Raw genomic sequence first — 23,290 nt, 5'->3', positions numbered from 1 at the left:
GTTTCCAGGAAACATGTCGTTCAAACCGGAAACCGTAGCAAAACGGTGCACACCGGTTTGAGCTTGAACTTGCCCGTTTCCATCAGAGGTCACTAAAATGAATTGCAGATCCCGACTCTGAATTAGTTATCCAATCATTATTTTTTTTTTTTTCTAATAAATCTGTTCATAAACAAAGGTGACATAAAGGCTGCATCTGAATCTACAAATATACCACGAAAAGGCACATTTTTGAAGATTTTTTTAATGCCACATTGAGGTAGCAAATGTGTTTACACAGCAAATCAAGAAAATATTCACTGTCTGGGGTTTGTAAACATTCTTTTTTACAAAGAATAAAATGCATAAATTCAGTTTCCTCAAATATTATACTTTACTACTAAACGTTTGGAAAATTCCTTACTTTAAATAGCAAAGCCTATTATGATATATTTAAACGGTCAAGGAATAAAGATGGTCTTGGAGGGTCTCGACAGATGTTTTTATTTATTTTGTTATTACAGATAGACGGATGGATGTTTGCCATTAAGGTGAACATCTAAATAAACAACATTTCGACTCAATTCCATCACAGGTTTTTTGTCTCTCAGTGTGTGTTTTTGAGGGGTGGGGCCAGCTCAACCTCCAGCACGCCGAAACGGCTCTAGATGGAGTTGGATGCAAACTTCTTAAGGTAGAAGCTCTCCGCAAAGACTTGGATGCTGTCCGGAGTTTAAAAGTGGATTTATGTGGGACTTGCTTCAGAATTACGACAGGGAACCGCAAAATAAAACAGGCCTCTGTCGGTTCCATTATAAACGCAGTTCAGTGGAATTAGGGGATTTATCCTTGGGATTTTCTATTTAAAGTAATTTTTTGTTTCTTTTCCTTTCTCCCATTCCCACTATTGCTCAGATTACGCACTGGGACACTGATGTAAACTGTCATGACATTTTAACCGAAGTCAAAGCAAGTCAAGAAGCGCTTGTCCCATAAAAATCCCAGTAGGCAGTCTGTTGCTCAGCCGCTGGTGTCTGCTAGCAGCGCGAGGAGAAACCCATATTACAGACAGACACATTTAGAGCCTCGCGCTCAGAGGATCAATATGAGGCTCGCGATACATAGTAGGTAGGTTATACGATCATTTGCCTATTTCTAGTGCATTAAAACATTGATTTACGTCTGAGAGATCGCCAAGGAATACATTTATTTTAGCATCTTAAACATGTCCAGACCCAATTTCATTGGACCATGACTCTAAACGCAGAACTTTTCATTGTTCGAATATTGACATTTTTATTATCTGACCTAGATTCTTATTATTGGATTATCTGTCGAAATGTTTAGGATAAGGTGGAAAGTCTATGTTTGATACTTCAGTTTTATTATCATTTTGTGATACAAGGTTTTAGACTGAAACTAATAGCCTACTTAAACTTACTCCCCCTTCCTAAATATAATCATTATAATAATGGCATATTTCTAAATAATAAATATTAATAATATGCACCCTAATCTTAATATTTTAAAATAAAATATTAAATTTTGTTGTTATTTTTTATATTGTATTTTAAAATGTTGATTATTAATATTAAGAAAAAACATATTGATTATTTAGAAATATCTTTATTCTAAATACTAAATATTAAACATATGCATTTCTTGTTATCTTAATTACATTGTAAAATAAAATATTAAACAACAACAACAATTATCGTTATTATTATTGTTAGCAGTGTTATTGTTATTTTTTCTATTTTATTTTAAATTGTTCATTCTAAATAATAATAATAATAATAATAAGAAGAAGAAGACGAAGAAGAAAAGACATATTTTTAGCATTGATTGTTTGGAATTCTTATTATTATTTAGTAATTCAGATTTATAGACCAGATATTTTGCATTACCTAATCAATGACATGCTCTGGTGTTTGTCTTTGATTTGTTATTGAGGGCCAAATAGAAAACAAAAATAGTGAGCAAGCAGCTATTCAGAGATGCTGAACTTTTAAAGATGGAGGGATATCCAAGTGTTGGCCTGCCAGTTCCTAAAATCCAGATCTTATGGCTTTTAAACATCCATTGTTCTGTGTCTGGCCCAGTGTTAGGTAATCTGGCACCAGCTTTCTGCAGTAAAACCAGTAAGTGTTGCTGAGAGGACCAGTCCAGAGGGAGAAATGACAGAATAGATATGAAGACAGGTGCAGTCTGCACGCCTGGTGCCAGTACACAGATTTAACAGCATCATTTACTGTCACAGAGAGATATTTCGATGACGGTGCAGTGGTCCTGACTCATGGTGTGCTTGGCGTAGATTCACTTCAGATAAAGAGAGAGTGTGATGTTGAGGGCAAAGAGGGTCACCCTTAAGTGTCCTGAATCACATGGATTACCGTGCTGACTGAAGACATCAGATTTATTGGACACTTTAGTCATAGTTGCTGCATGATCAGTGGTTAGTTTTGTAGTTGTATACGTTTGGCTGCCATGTATACTGAAACAATATTCCAAAAAGTACTTTATGTGCCAAATACACACTCCACTCAACCATTTTAAACACCAGCACTAATTCTTTGTCTGTGCATCACCATTTCTGATCTTGTCTAGTCCATAAGCTTTTATAGCAAGCCGTTTGGGAGGGATGTTGAACGTTTAACTGTCTTTCCTCATTTCTCTGGGTTTCCTGGAGCGGAGGATTTCCGGGGGGTCTGAGCCATGGTTCCAGAGCAGGCCAGACAGACATCCACTCTGCGTTTGCTCTGCTTTATTACAGACTCTGTTTATGGCCTGTTTACTGCTCTGACCTTTTTCATGGTTCCGCCTGAAATTGCTGCCTAATGCAACGGCTCGAACATATGTTCTGTGGAATAAGCTGGGCTGTTGGCCTTTGTCACACAAGATGGAAAAAGGCAGAGTGAAGAAATAAAGAAAAACTCTTGTGGATATAATGAAAAAGACTAGAGCTGAGAGCACCGGTGGGATTCCAGGTGGCCTGCGAGTTGATTGGCTGAGTAAAATAATATATAGATATCATATTATTTTTATATAGTTTATTTCATAATAGAGCTTTAATATTATTATAGTTTACAACTTTACATGCATATATGAAATATTTAATATATTTAGCTGATTTATTTTATATACAGAAAGCATATAGGTTCATTAGATGGAAGTTATTTAAATTAAATAAAACAACAAATTTGTAGCAGCCTAACAAATTTATAGACCGGTTGCAGACAGTAGGTGAAAAGGAGTGAAATTCAAAACTGGTTTGCTGCCTGAAAAAGTTTGGTCTTCACTAATATTGTAATGTGAAACTGTATGTTCTTGAGTTAATTGTTGCACTTTGCAGCTGATGCATCGAGAGAATTTACACAACAGACAATTTAATCTACTTCCCATGAAATGAGAGTGAGTTTTGGTTTGTTGTTTAGCTGAGTGAGCGAAACAGAATAACAGAACTGTGTATCTGCTGTCGGTTAATGGATGAGAGAGCAGAGACTTCAAACAGGAAGAGTTGTCACAGTGCAAGCTCAGACTAGCTCAAAGGGATAATCAGTCAGATGGTGGGGATGCCCCTTGTGTCACACTCAGAGGTTTATTTGGGAAATGAGAGTATCATTTATTAAAGATTTGCTTGGATTAGATTTAATTTTAGATAAACAATATTGGTTAAAGAGGAAGGCTTTATGCATTGTTTTTGTTTGGATTTCTCCTTATGATTGCCATTTTTCCTTTAGATTTTATATCTCCAGATATTTTCCCTTTTTTGACTTCACCTGAGCTTTTTTCTTCTCACAGAACATCATCTTTTATTTTCTGGATAAATCCCCTTTCTGGTTCCAGGGCGATGGCATATCTGTGCGTCAGACTTGCCATATCTCTCCTAATTAATATTGCTGACGAGTGCTACGAACAGCAGGCAACAGGAGGTTTTGGCTCTGTCTGATAAATACGGAGAAGGTGTCGAAGACATCGGAGTATTATTCATTGTCTAAGATAAATAAACTTAGTGGAGAGAAGATGTCCGTAAGTTTTGGTGGAAAGAGAGGAGGTTGTAAGAAAAGTCCTTCTTATTCCTTCCAGACTGGAGAAAGATTATCGTTTTAATGCCTGATGTGCAAGATAAATATTATTTCCTTATTTTCCCTTCATTTAAACCACATCTGCTACCACATCTGTGTATGTGGTTTATTAATCTTTGCTTTCGCTTAGTTTTACCACATCACTGTAACCAAAAGATCCTGTTAACAGCCATTTAGCACAGAGAACGAGATTTTTTTGTTGTTGTTTGTGCTATTTGTCATGCTACAATTAAACACCATTATGCTTTTTCTTAATAATGTTTTACAATTGCATGACACATTTGCACAAAGTGTCCACCCGCTGTACTTTCACCCATTTGAAGTCAAATTCAAACCAAACTGAGGGAAAATCATGTTTGTCTTGCATGTTGGTTCATAAATTACAATTTATAGAGTCAGCTTCTCATTTCTGAGGAGTGCTGAATTGCTAAAATGAAGTATAGATATCTGTAGATTTTTTTTTGGCATTTAAAAGCACTTTTTGGTATGCTAAGAATGAACAAATAACATGATACAAGATCCAGAGGACCTGTGGCCAAATATGGCCCTGCTTTCCTCATACTTCCAGGCATGATGTCTCTCTTGCGTAAAACCAGAACGCTCATCCATTTCTGCTGGAATGTGATTAAGAATCATTCTATAAACATATCTATCTGTCATAGTGAGAGGCGTAAATGTGAACGCTTTCGCTGCTTGAGAGACATTTTTCAGTCTATTGTTTTCTGACAGATGGGGTAAACATGTTTTTTTTTTTTTTTCCATTCCATACTTTTGGATGTGCATCGACCGAAGGTTATTGTGGTATTTGTTTCACGGTGCCCTGTTTCTGGTCGAATCAACTTTAGCTTTAGTGGCCAGACACTTCAGCTCTTGTCAGTCTTAATGGGAAATTACATTTAAAATGAAACATTTTGTTTGCTTTCCCGGCTCATGAATCTATCTGGCCAAGGAAAAAGTAAGCATGGCAGGAATGTGTGGTTTAAACTGACAAAATACCAGTTTCGGGTTATGTTACTCAAACTATTGTGTCCGCATGTATAGTTCCAAACCAGACTTCCATGAATCAATTTAACAAATTTAGAGCGCAGAAATGCTGAACTTCGTTGAGAAAGAGCAGTGATAAAGATGAAAGAGTGCAGTTATGTAAGCCCTGCGTAAGGCTATTTTCTTTCAGTCGTCTTTTCCTTGATTCCAAAAAGTATTTTATGACAGTTTACAGAAAATGTAAAAGTTGTTTTTAAAGTATTCACTTTTCAAAGCATAAAATTGAAAAACTTGCATCTCTTCCCTTGGGCAAGATATTCGGACTTTCTTTTGACATGCTGACTTAACAAAGTACCGTTTTATATACATGTCTCATTGTGCTTTTCTCCCCCCATTCACCCACTCCTCTCCTCATCCAACTCCCTCCTTCCCTCGCTCGCCCCTTTTTGTCTGTCTCTCCGCAGCAGATCTTGGCACTGACGGATGCGTTGTCACGCGTAGGAGTCCAGAACCTCTCTCCATCTCTCTCGTTTTTTTCGGCACTCCCCCTCCTCCTCCCAGCATCCCTAATAAGACACATGCTCCTGGGCTGGGTTGCTCACTCACGTTAGGCTCTCGTGGCTGCGACCGCCGCGAGCTTCTCTCTCCTCTCGGTTTCGCCCCCGGCTTCATGGGTTGAAGGGCAGTTCGTGTTGTCCACAAGATCTCATCTCGCCCAGATCTCCGCACCCAGAACTTCATCGTTCTCATCTTCATCCTCTTGAGTGCTATGGTTTCTTCTCCGAACATGTACGGACTTGCAGCGGCAGAGGCCTCCAGCCAAGGGTGTCGCGGCCGGCTGTAGTCAACTTCGTTCCACCTGCCACAGCGTGAAAGGGGCCCCCTCAGCTGTGATCTGTCTGCCTGCAGGCGGGACCCAGCGTGACTGGGCAGCAGGGACTATGCATTTGGGACTGGTGGCGCTGGCAGTTGTCTTCCTCAGCTCCATGGGTCACGGCGATAACCTCAAGGCCTCCAAAGCAAGAAGACAGAGACGAAGTGAGTGCTGATGTCTCTTTATGTCTCTTTCGTAAGGTCACATCATTAGATAGCTCACTGTCCCTTGAGACACAATGCAACATTTAACATGTCAGTTCCTATTTTTGTGGCTCATTAGAGCATTTCTGAGTTCCTTGGAATGTTCTTGTCATTTTTTCAGCCAGTTTTGTGGGGTATTGCTTGTGTAGAACCTGTTCTGTTGCTTTTAATAGCAACTTTGCTTTTTAAGAGTCAATTTTAAATGAGCATGTTATGTTCCTAAGCATAGTCAAATGTCACTCGTTAGATTTTTTTTTTTTTTTTGCCTGAATACATAAATATAATGCGTAACACACTTCACTTTGGTAATTTGTCTGGCTTCAAAGCAGCTCTTACCTTTTTACGACTTTTTGTTTTTCTTCTTTTTGGAAAAGTTAGTTTTGAAACCCACACATGCTGCAGAACTCACTCTGAAATATTGCTTGAGTTCTCTTATGCGTGAGAGAGCACTGACATGAAATTAGTGTTTCTTATTTTAAAGAACACATTCATGTTTATTGAAAGTGGCTTATCTTATTATTATTATTATTATTAGTTTTTAGTATACTGCTATCAAATATTCTTTAAGTAAATACTTCGAGGCTTTGGAATAATGGTGGGAAATCAACCTCCAAAGTTATTATATATGTGTGCACATCTCATAGTAAGAGCGCTGATGTAGGTTTAGTATTTCATATTTTAAAGGACACATTTATGGTTATGGAAAGTCTTATTTTTGTGTACTGCTATCAAATACTCAATAATGCATTCGGTGTAATGTTAAAAAGTCAACCTGATGATCAAATTAAATTTTGTTTTTTTATCCTAATTTGACTTTAAGGGTTGAGATTGTCATTATTCAGTGTAAATTGTACATTGACCACTGCTGGCAGTGTTGAGGAGTGTACAGCCTCCTCTAGAGGAGGTTGTAGGTAAAACTACACTGGCTGTGCACGAATCTGCATTGCATTTGCTACTGGTTAGACTGCTCTTTTTTAACTTTGTTATTAAGAGACAATAGTATTTTTTACATTTATACACCTGCCAGAAACTATAAGCAACAAAACAAACATATATTGTGTTGTGAGAGTTATAGCAGGTGGCTGAAGCTAGAAATCATGTAGCATGAGGAAGCCTAGACGTGTAAATCAAAACACAATGGCAGAATGTAAAGCTATCCGAGGAGAAATAAACTGTGAGTTACTCAGTGAAATAAATCTGCTGATACTTCACAATCTGTTAAGACTTCTTGACCTCACTGTAAGCTCATCTGACTAGTACTTCTTGATAGCGGAGTTTTCTAGCAGTTTTATCAACAAAATGAAAGCAAACACCTCTGACAGCTGTTTTTATACAAGTGACTGATCAGCAGTCACGCTGCTTTTTTCCCTCCCTCTAAAATATCCAAACCATACCAGCAAAACATCTAATATTTCATTTTGTCTAAGTGTTTATTTTTGCTCGTTATAAACTATTTTAAATTATGATACCGCTCTGTACATTCATTTTATGGCACGGCACCTGTTGCGTCAAAAAGGGATTCAGCTATTCTGCTCACTCATGTACATTGCAAAAATATTTTTTAATCAGTATTTTTTGCCCCATTTTTCCACTAAAATGTCTAAACATCCTTTAAACAAGATAAATTTACTTTTAAAATTGTGTAAGCAATAAGATCTGTTTGCAGGGAATATATTTTGATTTACGTTTATTTCCATTACCGGATTAGCTAAATTGATTTCTTGCTTTAAGCATAAACCTTTCTAAATTTTGCCAGGCTAATGTTTTTAAACAAGACAAAATGTATTTGCTAGTGTATAAGAACATTACATCAATTAAATATAAATAAAGATATATTCTCTGAAAACAAGTCTGATGCAGTAAATGGGATATTTATATTTTTTTCCAGCTAAAATCAATGAATGTGACCGATGTAGCCAAAGGTCTTGTTTGTAGTTCCTCAAAACGCTGCTGATGAAGACTTATTACTGCTTTCTAAGAAATCATGCAAAATACAAAATTCTGTTTTGTTCCTCTCTGAGGTTTAGGTCATTGTAAACCAGCCACATTCTAGGCAACTCCTGTAGGGATTTAGGTCTTTTTCACACTTACTTGTTAATGAAGTGGAAAGCTTTAATATTTTAATGTACAATTCATCACCACACTTATTGTTTCTCGGGGATAGCAAAATAGTTTCATGTTATTCAACTGGATAAAATTACTCATTTTATGGTTTCAAGGGGGAAACGTATGAGTGTGAGCTGCAAAAAAAAATTTGTTTTTAATAAATGCAAAAATGCAATACGAATAACCTGAAAGAGCAAGATGTGTACATTCTGATACAAAAAAATAACATTGCTATCTTACACATTCTTACAGTTTGATATGTTCTTATATTTTAAGGCCAATTTTAAATTGTTCAAATGAAGGACTCTTTCTAGCCCGGATTCTGAGAAAAAAAAGTCTGGAGGTGCATTTGTTTTGAAATACAAACCAGAGATTAACATGATGTAAATTCATAAACAATGAACATGCTAATGTAAAAAGTAAAATTAGGCAATAAAAGCAATATCTTTAGACTTTAATTGGCTACAGTCATCTGAGGGTCAACTTTTTCTTCATGGACGGTGCCATGAATGCAGGCAGAAGTCATACACTATGCTGAGCCAGATGTCCAATCCTATGGATTGATCCATTATGTTTAATGATGCTCTTACTGCATTGACTACTTTTTCATTTCAGGGAAATTTTTGATTCTGAAAGGCAAATCCAAAGAGGACATTCTACTCATAATGATATAACACTGTCTAGAAGTGCAGTGGCAACTGATGCTGTCTTTTTTAGCATGTGTGCAACGTAAACCTAACCAACCTTCCTGCTGCTTAATAGACCCGTGCAAAACAATCATTAACATTCATCATTTATAATTCTAGTTTCATATTTATTGTTCCTGCTGAGAGACCTTTTCATTTATTTCAGCTGTGGAGAGGAAAGCAGTAATCGGATAAAGGACACCCCATTGCCTGAAAATGAGCCGCTTGTAATAATCTTTTTATGGACCTGAACCCACTAGGGAGTCCTTGCTACTGAATATTAATGGTAGATTAATTGATTGATATTAGTGGTTAAAAGCTATTTTTTTTTTAGTTTGATGAATGAGGTGATCTAATAGGTATTTTTCTCATGTTTTCCAGTAAAAATATGTAAATTTAAGGGTTGTATTTATCTATTACGTTACATCACTCACTGTACTCGCAGCTTATTTAGAGTGGGATGCCATTTTAACACTTTTCAGCACAGAGATTGATTGCCCTGAGAGAGTGTATATTTAGAGCTAATGCTACACACATAGCCCCGTAAATTAAAGCAGATGACTGCAGTTTTGACTCCAGTCAGCCTACCAGGAACAGGATGTGCACTCTGACATGCTTTCGGAGTAATCGTTTATTTCTTCTTGGCCTCAAATGCAGAAATTTTTGGATGTTACAAGCAAGGCATGGAAGTCACAAGGGATGAGTGAGCTTTCTTAGATATCTGTAACTGATTTTATTTCGTCATGTGTCAGCGTTTTGGGGCACCTAGACAGAACAAGTACAGACTGAAGTTTCAGGCCTCTTTCTTCCTAGCTGACCCATGAAAAATCTGTGTGCAATGTCCCAAATTGAATAGCCAGTTCTCACAGTGCTCTCCCAAATGAATTATATTACACATACAGAGTTTGTATTATTACACACAGCACTGCTGAAATATCTATCTATCTATCTATCTATCTATCTGTCTGTCTGTCTGTCTGTCTGTCGGTCTGTCGTTCTGTCTTTCTTTGTATGATATAATGACTTTATCTTGATAAAAAAGGGGTGATGGTAAACTCATCTTGGTAGTTTATTCAGAGGCTACAGGTTCAAATCCAGGTAGCAGTGGCTGGAAAGTGACATTGTAATCAAGCTGTCTAATCCCTTGGAAAGCACATAACTAGTTTACTTAACTAGTCATTGTAAGCACCTGGGATTACACAGGGTCTTCTAAACTGTAAGGAGATGCTGCCAGTATCACGCTCACTCCTATTTCTCTTTCCTTCTTCCATCAGTAAGCACTGAAGTACCACCATCGTGCTCAAATGGCTGTGAACACTGCTCAGAGTTCAACGGCTGTCTTAAATGTCGACCCCGGCTCTTCATCCTACTAGAGCGGAATGACATCCGTCAGATAGGCATTTGCCTCGCTGCCTGTCCTGTTGGATATTATGGCATTCGAAATCGTGATATGAACAAATGCACACGTGAGTCTTTGCTCTACTGGTATATTTTTCTAGTTTCAAAACTGTAAATAAGTAGGAGACAATAAGGTAAGCTGTGCCAATCAGCATATTAAAATGATTTCTGAAGGATCATGTGCCAGTGAAGACTGATGATAAATTACAATAAAAAAAATATATTATAAAAATACACTTTTAAATTGTAAAAATGCTAATGTTTTTATATATGTATGTATTCTTTAGATGTATTTGCATAAAAAACAATAGCCGTACATGTTATCACATAACAAAAATGTGCAGTTTCTTCGATTAAAGGGAAGTGACACAGCTTGCACATTGACACATCTTACCCCGCTCCCTTCCTAAAAAAAGAGAAGATGAGTTATCTGAACAGCACAGTGCCATAAAATGACCTACCTTAGCCCATTCGCAAGGCTTTAACGTCAGTTATACAGTGTTTAACATCATTGGAAAGATGGCACAAATTGTGTAGTTACGAAACAATCACATTATTCACCACATTCATTAATACTGTAACCACCAATGATATTAAACTAGTGCATCTGACCCGTGGATGCCAAATGCTGGGCCAGTGATCTGTTTTCTCTTACTCTGTGGGTGAAAAACAGGGTTGGGGGATGTAATGCAAAGCAAAACATTGGTAATACGCGGCTGTTTGTCTGTTTCTTCTAGGAAGTCTGTGTTATTATTGTAGGCTGTAAATGCAGAGTTCATGGTAGTTCAACTCTGGCCATATTTTTCGGTATTTCTACGCAAACCCTACGCAAAAAGCATAATGAGAACTTACCTTTAATCATCCTCTTTGTTTTAATAGTGCGCTCTCTAGGTTTCAGCCAGAGACTCGGCGGCCCGTTCCCATCATGTGCGTGAGCATTTTTATAGTGATAAAGGCAAAGCAGGGGATAACTGTGGATAAACAAGGAAATACCTCTCATAAATTGATTGGTGGTACCTCTTTACTCCTGTTGTGGGAGGAAATTAATAGCTTTATTTGAGCCTTTTCTAACTTCAACCTACCAGAGCTTTTCCAGTTGTAAATTGAACGGCCTGCTCCCTTTTCAAGCATGTTTTGAAAGCCAATTAGTGTGAACCACAGCTTGGAGTCATTATATTTTGTTATAGGAGTGATCTAATAGGTATTTTTCTCATGTTTTCCAGTAAAAATATGTAAATTTAAGGGTTGTATTTATCTATTACGTTACATCACTCACTGTACTCGCAGCTTATTTAGAGTGGGATGCCATTTTAACACTTTTCAGCACAGAGATTGATTGCCCTGAGAGAGTGTATATTTAGAGCTAATGCTACACACATAGCCCCGTAAATTAAAGCAGATGACTGCAGTTTTGACTCCAGTCAGCCTACCAGGAACAGGATGTGCACTCTGACATGCTTTCGGAGTAATCGTTTATTTCTTCTTGGCCTCAAATGCAGAAATTTTTGGATGTTACAAGCAAGGCATGGAAGTCACAAGGGATGAGTGAGCTTTCTTAGATATCTGTAACTGATTTTATTTCGTCATGTGTCAGCGTTTTGGGGCACCTAGACAGAACAAGTACAGACTGAAGTTTCAGGCCTCTTTCTTCCTAGCTGACCCATGAAAAATCTGTGTGCAATGTCCCAAATTGAATAGCCAGTTCTCACAGTGCTCTCCCAAATGAATTATATTACACATACAGAGTTTGTATTATTACACACAGCACTGCTGAAATATCTATCTATCTATCTATCTATCTATCTGTCTGTCTGTCTGTCTGTCTGTCGGTCTGTCGTTCTGTCTTTCTTTGTATGATATAATGACTTTATCTTGATAAAAAAGGGGTGATGGTAAACTCATCTTGGTAGTTTATTCAGAGGCTACAGGTTCAAATCCAGGTAGCAGTGGCTGGAAAGTGACATTGTAATCAAGCTGTCTAATCCCTTGGAAAGCACATAACTAGTTTACTTAACTAGTCATTGTAAGCACCTGGGATTACACAGGGTCTTCTAAACTGTAAGGAGATGCTGCCAGTATCACGCTCACTCCTATTTCTCTTTCCTTCTTCCATCAGTAAGCACTGAAGTACCACCATCGTGCTCAAATGGCTGTGAACACTGCTCAGAGTTCAACGGCTGTCTTAAATGTCGACCCCGGCTCTTCATCCTACTAGAGCGGAATGACATCCGTCAGATAGGCATTTGCCTCGCTGCCTGTCCTGTTGGATATTATGGCATTCGAAATCGTGATATGAACAAATGCACACGTGAGTCTTTGCTCTACTGGTATATTTTTCTAGTTTCAAAACTGTAAATAAGTAGGAGACAATAAGGTAAGCTGTGCCAATCAGCATATTAAAATGATTTCTGAAGGATCATGTGCCAGTGAAGACTGATGATAAATTACAATAAAAAAAATATATTATAAAAATACACTTTTAAATTGTAAAAATGCTAATGTTTTTATATATGTATGTATTCTTTAGATGTATTTGCATGTATACGCAAACCCTACGCAAAAAGCATAATGAGAACTTACCTTTAATCATCCTCTTTGTTTTAATAGTGCGCTCTCTAGGTTTCAGCCAGAGACTCGGCGGCCCGTTCCCATCATGTGCGTGAGCATTTTTATAGTGATAAAGGCAAAGCAGGGGATAACTGTGGATAAACAAGGAAATACCTCTCATAAATTGATTGGTGGTACCTCTTTACTCCTGTTGTGGGAGGAAATTAATAGCTTTATTTGAGCCTTTTCTAACTTCAACCTACCAGAGCTTTTCCAGTTGTAAATTGAACGGCCTGCTCCCTTTTCAAGCATGTTTTGATAGCCAATTAGTGTGAACCACAGCTTGGAGTCATTATATTTTGTTATAGGAAGAAAATACTTTTGTTACCAAGAGACACTCTTGCATCACTCCGCCTAATACCTCTCAGATGGTTCTGATTTAAACTTTAATTCTAGATAACCTTAAATTTAAATGTTAGCATCAAGGGAAGTGAGAAATTAGTGGAGCGCTGTTTTTATTTCACAACCCTCTGGAGCCTTTAATTCATAATTTCTTGACTGTATACTTTACACTTGCTTTGAAATACAACATGCAGCTGTCCGCTTGTTAGCTTAAGTATTTTTATGACCCACACATTGAGACCAAAATACGTCGTATCCACAGGTGTCGACTCCAAATCGCTGCGGACGTCACCAGACTCCTTCTTGTCAACATTTCCCTCTGACGTGTTCGCTTCTTTCTCATTTTGAGTGTTTTTGTCCTGTTTTGAAAGACGGCTGTGCATGCGAATCCCTCCTTCATCTCAGACCTCTGAGTGGCTGCCCCGTTGCAATTATTCAATCAGCTGCGTGCATTTGATTTGTCTCCAGATCCCCATGATGTCTTGTTAACAACATTTGTCTTGTATTAAGGGTACATTTGTAAATGCTTGAGTGCAAAAGAATTTGCTCCAAACATTACTAATTTAGTTGTCAGGCATTTAAAGTAGTAATTGAGAGCAGAGGTTATAACAAAAAACACAGCTCAAGTATGTTGTTAGGCCCTCCTCTGCTTTTGGCCGGGACCCGGCGATATCCGAGATATCCTTGTGCTGCTGCTCTGAGAATGTCCCAGGTATTCGAACGGAAATGTAAGAACCTTATTTTTGCACATTTTCGCATGTCACGGCAATTTAGCATTGAAATCTGTTTTGTGAAATTATTTGCAGTCCTCGATTTAAAGTTCAGTCTGTGTCAGTCAGAAGAAAAAAAAGGGATTTAAAATTACATTTAAAACGGGAAATAATCAGTTTTAGGATTTCAAATATTTAAAAAAAAAAGAAATATGACCTAAAATGAGAACATTTGCTCATGCTTCCACTGAAGTACTTTAAAACATCTCAAATCATTCTGGATGACATGATCATCAGGTTTTAGACTTTTGGACCTCACTGTAAATCCTTCTAGGATTTATCCAAAATCACCAAAAGAAAAGAGTGAGATTTATAGTTAAGAACTAGATCCCCTGTTTATCAAAATGAGATAATGATGATAATTTTGAAGGGGTTATGAGTGGGGAGGTGGATTCTGTTTCATTTGGTAGGTGTCTGGTTTTCATTCTGCCAAAATCCACAATTGCCCCCAATTTGAGTCAGTTTGTAAGTTTGATCGAAGACAGCAGACTTGTAATGAGATGTAATGAGGTGTGAGGAAACCATATGAGAGTCTTGACATTTTTGAACTGACTACTTTTTAGGTAAGAAACTCTAATAGCCATAATAATTTAAATTCACCAGATATGTCTGTCCACTTCTTCAATGTCAAAAATAAGCAGAATTATTTAAATAAAATGTTTTTGTAAAATCAACATGTAACTGTTATTGTCTTTCTTGATTTCAGAATGTAAAATAGAAAACTGTGAGGCATGTTTTAGCCGAAACTTTTGCACAAAATGTAAGGAGGGCCTGTACTCACACAGAGGGCGGTGTTTCTCCAGCTGTCCTGAAGGATTCACCGTCAATGGCACCATGGAGTGTGTAGGTGAGTGAGCTGCACAAGCCAGGGATTTACAACATTATACTTGTATAAGGTTGTACAACAGCATTTTCTAGTATATATTGTTTATGTGTCTTTTTCAGTCATAGGAAAAATGAGTGCCTAGGTGCCATTTTAGGAAACCGATTTGTAATATGTGACCCTGGACCACAAAACCAGTCATAAGTAGCGCGGGTAAATTTGTAGCAATAGCCAACGATACATTATATGGGTCAAAATTATCGTTTTTTCTTTTATGCCAAAAATCATTAGGATATTAAGTAAAGATCATGTTCCATTATGATATTTTGTAAATTTCTTAACATAAATATATCAAAACTTAATTTTTGATTAGTAATATGCATTGCTAAGAACTTCATTTGGACAACTTTAAAGGCAATTTTCTCAATATTTTGATGTTTTGCACCCTCAGATTCCAGATTTTCAAATAGTTGTATCTCGACCAAATATTGTGCTATCTTAACAAACCATACATCAATGGAAAGCTTATTTATTCAGCTTTCAGATGATGTATAAATCTCAATTTTGAAAAATGGACCCTTATGACTGGTTTTGTGCTCCAGGGTCACATATAAATTTCTGTTAGATTTTATCAGCAAAACTGAACAGCAATTTACTACCTCATACTTTTACATTTTTGTCATTTAAAATGACACAATTACACATTTTTTGTAGTTAATGCAGTGTTTAAGAAATGTTTATTATATGTGACCCTGGACCACAAAACCAGTCATAAGGGTCGATTTTTCGAAATTGAGATGTATACATCATATGAAAGCTGAATAAATAAGCTTTCCATTGATGTATGGTTTGTTAGGATAGGGCATTATTTGACTGAGATACAACTATTTGAAAATCTGGAAGGGTGCCAAAAAAAGAAATATTGAGAAAATCGCCTTTAAAGTTGTCCAAATGAGGTTCTTAGCAATGCACATTACTAATTAAAAATTAAGCTTTGATATGTTTACGTTAGGAAATGTACAAAATATCTTCTTGAAACATGATCTTTACTTAATATCCTGATGATTTTTGGCATAAAAGTCGATAAAAATCGATAATTTTGACCCATGCAGTGTATTTTTGGCTATTGCTACAAATATATAAAGGTTTATTGTATTAAAATACACTATCATCATATTGTATAACAGTAATATATAAATCAGAATCTGATCTGGTTTTATTTTGTATATAGCCAGTATATAAGGTATTTGGTTTAGTGCATGTCACCAGATGTTGTCGGCACATGGCACTTATGTCATGGAATGACTTTTATATGAATAGTTGTTGTGACTCAGTTATGCCGATGGAATGATAAAACTGGAAACTTCTCGGATACCTTGTGCTTTTTTATTTCCTTCAATTCTGTTTTCTTTTTTCGGTGGTTTCTCAATCGCTGTTGAGAGGAACGTTGGCAAAAGGCCTGTTGGATGATAAGGGTTTTTATTGATTTCTTTTGAAAATATTTCTGTCAGAAGCAAGCAAACACAGCACCAATAGCATTACTCGCAATGGTGGTGCTGGCTCCTCCAGGCTGTTTGGTCTTTAAATGGGGAGCCTCGACTTCCAGTGTGACATTTTGCCAAAGCTTATGATGCCTCACCTGCGTCAACGGGTCAGTCCACCACTTTGTTATGTGTATTTTTCAGTCTGTGATTGTTTTTGGCAGAGATGAGTTCCCTTTGACTGTCCTGCCCCCAAACACTTTAGACCGAAAAAAATTGGATACTTAGAAAAGACTTGAAAACTGCTTGAAACCACTCAATGCAATTGGAAGTCTGGAGCTTGACAGCTTGTCATTACGTTGAATAAAAATGGAGACTACCTCATACAATCATAACACATGCTCATCTTTTTAGCAAAATGTAATTGGAAAATGTGAGTGATGCTGGATTTTAGCAGTCTGAATCTCCGCTGTGAATTCTTTGGGGTTTCCTAATGCAGTTTCTTCAACTTTTGTTTGGAGTAACTTGTTTCTCAGACCCCCGTCCAGAGGAACAAAATGTACAAACCCCAAGCAATTACTGTCTTTTCCCTATTGTCTGAAAATATAGTAAATTGTGTAATTGGCATATACTAGATTCATTGTAAAAAATTGGTTATTCTGTTTTTATGTCTGTGTTGCAGTCCAATGTGATCTAAGTGAGTGGAGTCCGTGGGGCCCTTGCATGAAGAAGAACAAAACATGTGGCTTTAAAAAGGGTAACCAGACCCGTACCAGGGAGCCCTTACAGCTTCTAAGTCCTGCCACTTCCACAGGGGCCGCTCCGCCCTCGGGCTGCGTCCCAGAGACACAGACCCAAAGATGTACCATGCAGAAAAAGATCCCTTGCAAAGGTAAATCAGAGAAAGAACAACACAAAAATGTTGGAAAGTGGATGGATATGAAATGCTTGTGCTGAAAGGAATGCGTGAAATCTGTTATCCAACTTCAATGCGCATGTTTGCAAATTACAGATTTGTTGATTTATTGATCATTTATCATTTTTGGCCACTCGGAAGAACATGTAAACAGTCTCCTGGAACTAATTTGATTTAGTTTATTTATGGTTTTTGACATAATACGGTGTAAATAAATCCTTGAGTGTTCCCAGTAAATAAACAGAAGCCCAGCTGGTTTGTAATCTTTTCGTCGCTGGCTGCGGATCTGAGGGCGGCCTTTTGTTTGTTGCTTTAACTTACCGGAAAGTGAGGTTAATATGCTGCTTTGGCTCTCGAGCGGGAACGGAACGTTAGTGGACCTGTAGTGGACCAGTCTGTAATCTGTTCGTAAAAGTCTGAATACGTTTCTCTTGACCATTATACTCTCCTGGATGGCTTGTGTAGATTTCAGCCTAAAATATAGGAGTTTGCTTGGAAGAAAACAGTAATTTATTGTATGAGCCTACAAAAAAAGCTTTTAATGAACCAAACAAGAATTTTCAGCTCATTGGTTAACTGAGTGGTTACACCATCGTTCAAAAGTTTCAGGTCAGTTCGATTTTTTTTCTTCTTAAAGAAATGTTACAATTACTAAGCAAGGATGCATTAAAATGATTTTTATTTTTACATTATTACAAAATAAATCTATTTCAAATAAATGCTGTCCTTTATAGCTTTCTATTCACCAAAGATGAAAACATTTCAAGGTTTCCACAAAAATAAAATAAATAAATAAATAACAAAAAATTAAGCAGCACAACTGTTTTCAGCTTTCCCATCACAGTAATAAATTACATTTTAAGATAAAATAGCAAACAGTTATTTTAAATTCTAATAATATTAAAAAATATATATTACCGTTTTTAAAGTATTTTCGAATAATCAAATACATTTAGCCTTGGGGAGCATACTTTCAAAAACATTTAAAAACATCTTTAAACTTTGTGCAATTTCTTACAACTTATATTACAACTTATACGTAATTTCTTATTACTATATATATAGTAATTATATATACAGTATATATACAGTATATTTTCAGTAAACATTGTTGCCATTAAAAGATCCCTTAATAAATGGCTCTTAAAGTATACAGAGGTAATATAGAAGGAATCATTTGCCCAAAATAAAAACCTTTGTGCTGCTTTAAACCTGAATGACATTTTTATCCATGAAAACAAGGATGAGAAGATGATCATAACTGTCAAGCTTAAAAAGCACATAAAAGTATGATACACAGTCATTATAATTTTTATGCTATATTCCTGAAGTCAATCAGTTACTTTGCGTGAAGACTGAAGTTTAGTGCGCTCCCTACATTCAAATCATGCATACAAGAAAGTGCAGTGAGTGGAAAAGAAGGAATTGCAACAAACCTCAAACCTTACTGGATCTTGTGTTTGTTGTCAATGTGATAGTTTTGAATGTCTGCAGGTGAACAAAATTTGTAAACTAAGGAAGTCTCCCACACTCCGATAACCACTGGGCTTTTCAAAAATAAAAATAATTCATTTGCTCAGATTGTTTTCATGAACGCTTCATGAAATTTACAGCTGAATAGTTTACAGCAGACCTTGCAATGTCAATGCCAATTCAGAAATCAATCCAGGCTAATAAAAAGTGTTTGCGTGATTGTAATTGCTTTCACTCATAGTCTATTTTTGTATTTTCTCTTTTAGGTCCTCCAATATATATCTTCCAAACCAGAGATCTCCTTTAATTTAATCATTTATTCAAGCGATTCATATCAGTTTAGGAAATTGCATGATTCATGACTCAATCTAAGCTAATCGTAGCATCATGCTTTGAGTGGTTCTTAAAATAAACACCCGAACATACCTTCTAGAGCGCTTAGTTGTCGTCACACTGTTGAGAAACAGTGCGTTCCTGGAAATGACGTCTTATTCTGTGCGAACAGCCTCACAAGATCAAGCGCTTGCTGTTCTTCTGTCGGGAGAAGTAGGCTCCATGCTTTGCTGGACTAGGTGTGACAGCGCCATTTGAGAAATGAGAGGCAAATTTACTCTGCATGACGCCCACATTTGTGGAAAGAATTTCCACCCAGGCTCCATAAGAATAATTAACAGTGAAATATTATAAACTGCCACATAAAAGTGCTATGTCGCCTGCCAAATTTCTAAACTTAGAGAGTCCACTTGTCGGAAAAGCTTTTGGAGAGAGAGAGAGCAATGGTGAACTAATAGGCATGGACACATGTAAAGTCATTTGTTTTTAGTTCAATCTCATAATATCATGCTTTCCCTAACTGTGTTAAGATAGGATCAGTTATGTGCTGGCTGGAGTCAAAACATGTTTTTCGCCAGAAAAGCAAAGCAACACCACCCACTTCTCAGGGCGAAAAGAATTAATGCAGCTCAGGTCTAAAAAAAACTCATAGGTTATGGGTTGCATGGCCCGATTGCCCTCTTTTTTTCCTCAGTGCGTAAATGTGCACCTCGTGCTAAATTAGCAAGGCTGTGAATACATCTGCAGGAATTGGCTGAAAGGGCTGCTGTAAAAATCACAGGGGGCAGTGCTTGTATAACACCGGTGATTTACTGGTCTGCAGATCTCACGCTTTGTGTTGATTTTGCCAAACCCCCCCTCCCCCTTTCTCTTCCCCTTCCTGTAGCTTAATAAATGTCTTTGCACGAAAACCGAATACGCTAAACGCGTGATTGCCTTTGTCAGGCAATAGTGTTTAGGTTGGACTGAGCAGCGCTGTAATTATTGCTGTCATAAATGAATGGATCCTCCCCAAGCGCTCTTACCGCTTTATCAAAGCTAACAATTCTCCTCCATGTGGATCCAAAGTTTAAAGCTCCATTTCCTTCCATGTTTTTTTCGCTTCACCTCGGTTTTAAAATCGTGATTAACTGACACTCGAGTAGAGGCATTTAGCAAACTCAAGGCCTTTGAATTCTTCACACGGGATTGCTGTTCTCAAAGCAATGAATACTAAACAATAGAATTGTGTTAGACTTGTTAAACTTCAGAAATCATCTCACTGATAAGACTGTGATATGCTTTGATACAATACATACAACATTTATCTCTAGTCCTCTAATCTGACTGGACGAATCTGGGAAGTTAACAGCAAGTGATTTTATGAGTGATGAATGAGTCAGTGAATCATTCATTAAAATGATTAGTTCAAAACACACTGATTCATTCAGGAACCAAACAAATGACTCACTGCGTTCCATCCAGAAGGGCTCATCCCAGTTCCTTATTCTCTAATTCCTTCGAAATCCCTTCTGTTACTTGCAAACACGCTTTGCGTCATTTTGATGAGCCAATTTAGGAGGCACCATTACATAATTAAACTTGGAAGCATGGAATCATGGAAGCAAAGTCTCATTCTGAAGGGCCCTTTGAAGTGGCCAGTTTTATGCACTTCGGCCCTCCAATATGGCGACCATGAGGCCTTAATAAGTGGATTTAGTTATTGAGTGATTTGTTGAATTATTCAATTAGCTGATTTGTTCAAAACATACTGATTCATTGTTGTACAAAGCAATCACATGTCTTTACGACTTGTTCAAAACATGCTACTGATTTGGTTAGGAAGAAAACAAGCAAGTGTCTTTATAAATGAGTCATTGACTTGTTCACTCAACCGATTTGCTCAAAAACAGTAATCGAAACACCACTACTGTGTGTTACTCTGAAATGCGCAGCGGCTCTACTTTGGCTTTGTTTGAATTTTCGTTAGTGGAGCAAAATAAACTAAATATTGGGCCATATTGTGTCAAGTAAGATATTATTACAATATTAACCTCTTGTTTATTCATCTGTTGTATAAAAGCAGTAGCACTCCCAAAAAAGTTCTGAATAGTGTTTGTGATTATGTGCAGTGGAAAAACAGTACAACAGCACACTTTCTCTTGTAATATTGTGGAAATATTCAGTTGTTGACGCTTCAATAATGTAACAGGCATCATTACAAACAACATCATATCTTTGATATAGACTTTATATATAGCAAAAAGAACTGCTGTTTGTGTTTTACAGGCCTTGGCAGTTCTGTTAAATAAACGAAGGAAATGCTAATTATTGCTTGTTTTGTTGTTAGAATCAAGTCCATTAAACTCTTTAATTTTTGCCAAAGAAAGTTGTCTTTTATGTGTTTACGATGATGCCATTTCAAGTCAAAAAATCTGTAAAAGTGAAACTGCTTTTATATAACTTAACAATCAAAGGTTTAATTAAACAAATGTTTGTTTGCGTCATTTCCATTCTATTCTTAATCATGCGTTTTATGTAGAAACAAATGCAACAGTTTGTGGTAAAACATCAGGGCTTTGAGGTGAGAAGAGAGCCAATTTCAGGAGTCGCAGAGTGGCTGTGTTTGTGGCTCATGTTAATGCAGAGTGAATGCTCTCCAGCACCAAACGAGTGTTGATTTTGGTTTCCAGGGAACACTGAGACTCACAACACTAACTTCATAACAAATATCAGTCAGTCTGGAGGCCCTGACTCCCCCTTGTAGTAGTGCAAGTGAGGCTGATGGGAAACGAACCAGCCTGTGTTTTTCAGTACTGTTTTTTGGACAGTATTACAGTTCTGCATGACCTAATCTGTATTTATAATTATTTATGTGAAACGTTTATGCATTTTTGTACATTTGGATATACGCTTAAATGTGCAGCACAGCTTTAGAAATATATATTTTTTTATGAATCCTTTACATTCGCAATATTCTGTTAGTGTGTAGCTATGTTTTACTATTATAAATATAGATATTTTTGTTTTTAATTGTCTAAATTACTTAAAATACAAATTTGCATTTGTGTTAAAGTGGAATTGTATATCTAGAATTAAGTTAGTCAATGAATTTTTTTCTTTTTTAAAATAAAAAAATATAAATTGAATAAAATTTAGTGAGGTTTATTCTGAAAACAAGAACGAAAAAATAAAGAAAAAGACTTTGCCAAAGGGATCAGAAATATCTTAAAAATATTTTTTGTTGTTGTTTTGCTTTGTTTCTTAAGTTCATTTACATTGTTTTAAATACTTTTTACTTAAAAACAATGAAATAATACATCTTGGGTTTTCTAATTGCAACTTTATTTATTCAGGAGAAACTAAGAAGAATCCGCAAAACCGTCGAGAAAAAAATGGCAAGAACCGCGGACGAGACTCCAAAGAAAGTGGCAAAGGGGGCAACAAGAAAAAAAAGACCTCGAACCGCTCCACCACTGTCCCCACCATTACAACGAGCATGGTGACCTAATCTTATGGTGGTGTCAGGTGGGCCTAAGAAAGGAGAATGCTTGGCCCATCTTCGTTGGCTGAAGACAAACAGTTTTTGATCGTGACAATATCAAAATTATGCAAAAAAAGAAGAAAAAAAAAGGAATAACGCTGCTACACATAAAACATGCTCAATGAGAACTGGAGGATTGCTGTACTGAATAATGAACTGTGTGAATTGAGTAAAGTTTGAGGGAACCAAGGAGCTAGGTTGGTTAGTCTCATGCTATTTGGAAGCATCCAGAAAGACTGTGCACTGTGCGTGTGCAGGGTCATCTTTTTGTAAGCCTTCCCACAGGAAACAACATTGTTTGTGGTTGGCAAAATGTTCCATATGTTCCTCTTTAGACCTATTGGAAAGGCTTCTGAACTATAGACATCACTGCAAATGAGGCCCGTCATCCTAACATCGCTTAAAGAACATCTAAAATACATTAGAATCTCTTGTGGTTCACCTAATCCAGCTGTAATCACATTCTTTTTTCTCCAAAGTTGGACTGTAATCACATTCTTTTTTCTCCAGAGTTGGATCTCCTTGTGTTCGTGACAGGTAGCAAACAGTCTGGAGTCTGTCTGTGAGTCTGTCTCAGAGTGAAAAGTTATTTTTTTCTTTTCTTTTTTTAAAGTGCTTTTTTATATCTGTTTTTTTTTTTTCTGTTGTTTATAACAAAAGAAGGCACTGGAACTGATATTGTGGTTTACAGAGAGAATGTGGAGAAA

The 23,290-nt window shown here is 36.8% G+C and overlaps 1 protein-coding gene across 4 annotated transcripts in view; it reads left to right on the top strand.

Moving 5' to 3' along the window:
• Positions 1-23,048, top strand: part of rspo1 (R-spondin 1) — a 26,307-nt gene extending 3,259 nt beyond the window's left edge. For 2 of the 4 annotated variants that reach the window (XM_016508036.1, XM_016508037.1), the window contains exons 2-6: positions 5,513-6,086; positions 10,192-10,383; positions 14,741-14,881; positions 17,021-17,230; positions 22,396-23,048. In XM_016508036.1, the coding sequence (XP_016363522.1) occupies positions 5,990-6,086; positions 10,192-10,383; positions 14,741-14,881; positions 17,021-17,230; positions 22,396-22,550 (795 nt within the window). In that variant the 5' untranslated portion in view covers positions 5,513-5,989 and the 3' untranslated portion in view covers positions 22,551-23,048. The other 2 variants (XM_016508038.1, XM_016508035.1) reach the window with 2 other exon arrangements.
• Positions 23,049-23,290: the final 242 nt, after the last annotated feature.

The sequence above is a fragment of the Sinocyclocheilus anshuiensis genome, unplaced genomic scaffold (genome assembly GCF_001515605.1).
Source record: "Sinocyclocheilus anshuiensis isolate Anshui unplaced genomic scaffold, SAMN03320099.WGS_v1.1 scaffold702, whole genome shotgun sequence".
Lineage (NCBI taxonomy): Eukaryota > Metazoa > Chordata > Actinopteri > Cypriniformes > Cyprinidae > Sinocyclocheilus > Sinocyclocheilus anshuiensis.
Note: the sequence above shows the minus strand (reverse complement) of the source record. Positions and strands in the feature narration are given on the sequence as shown.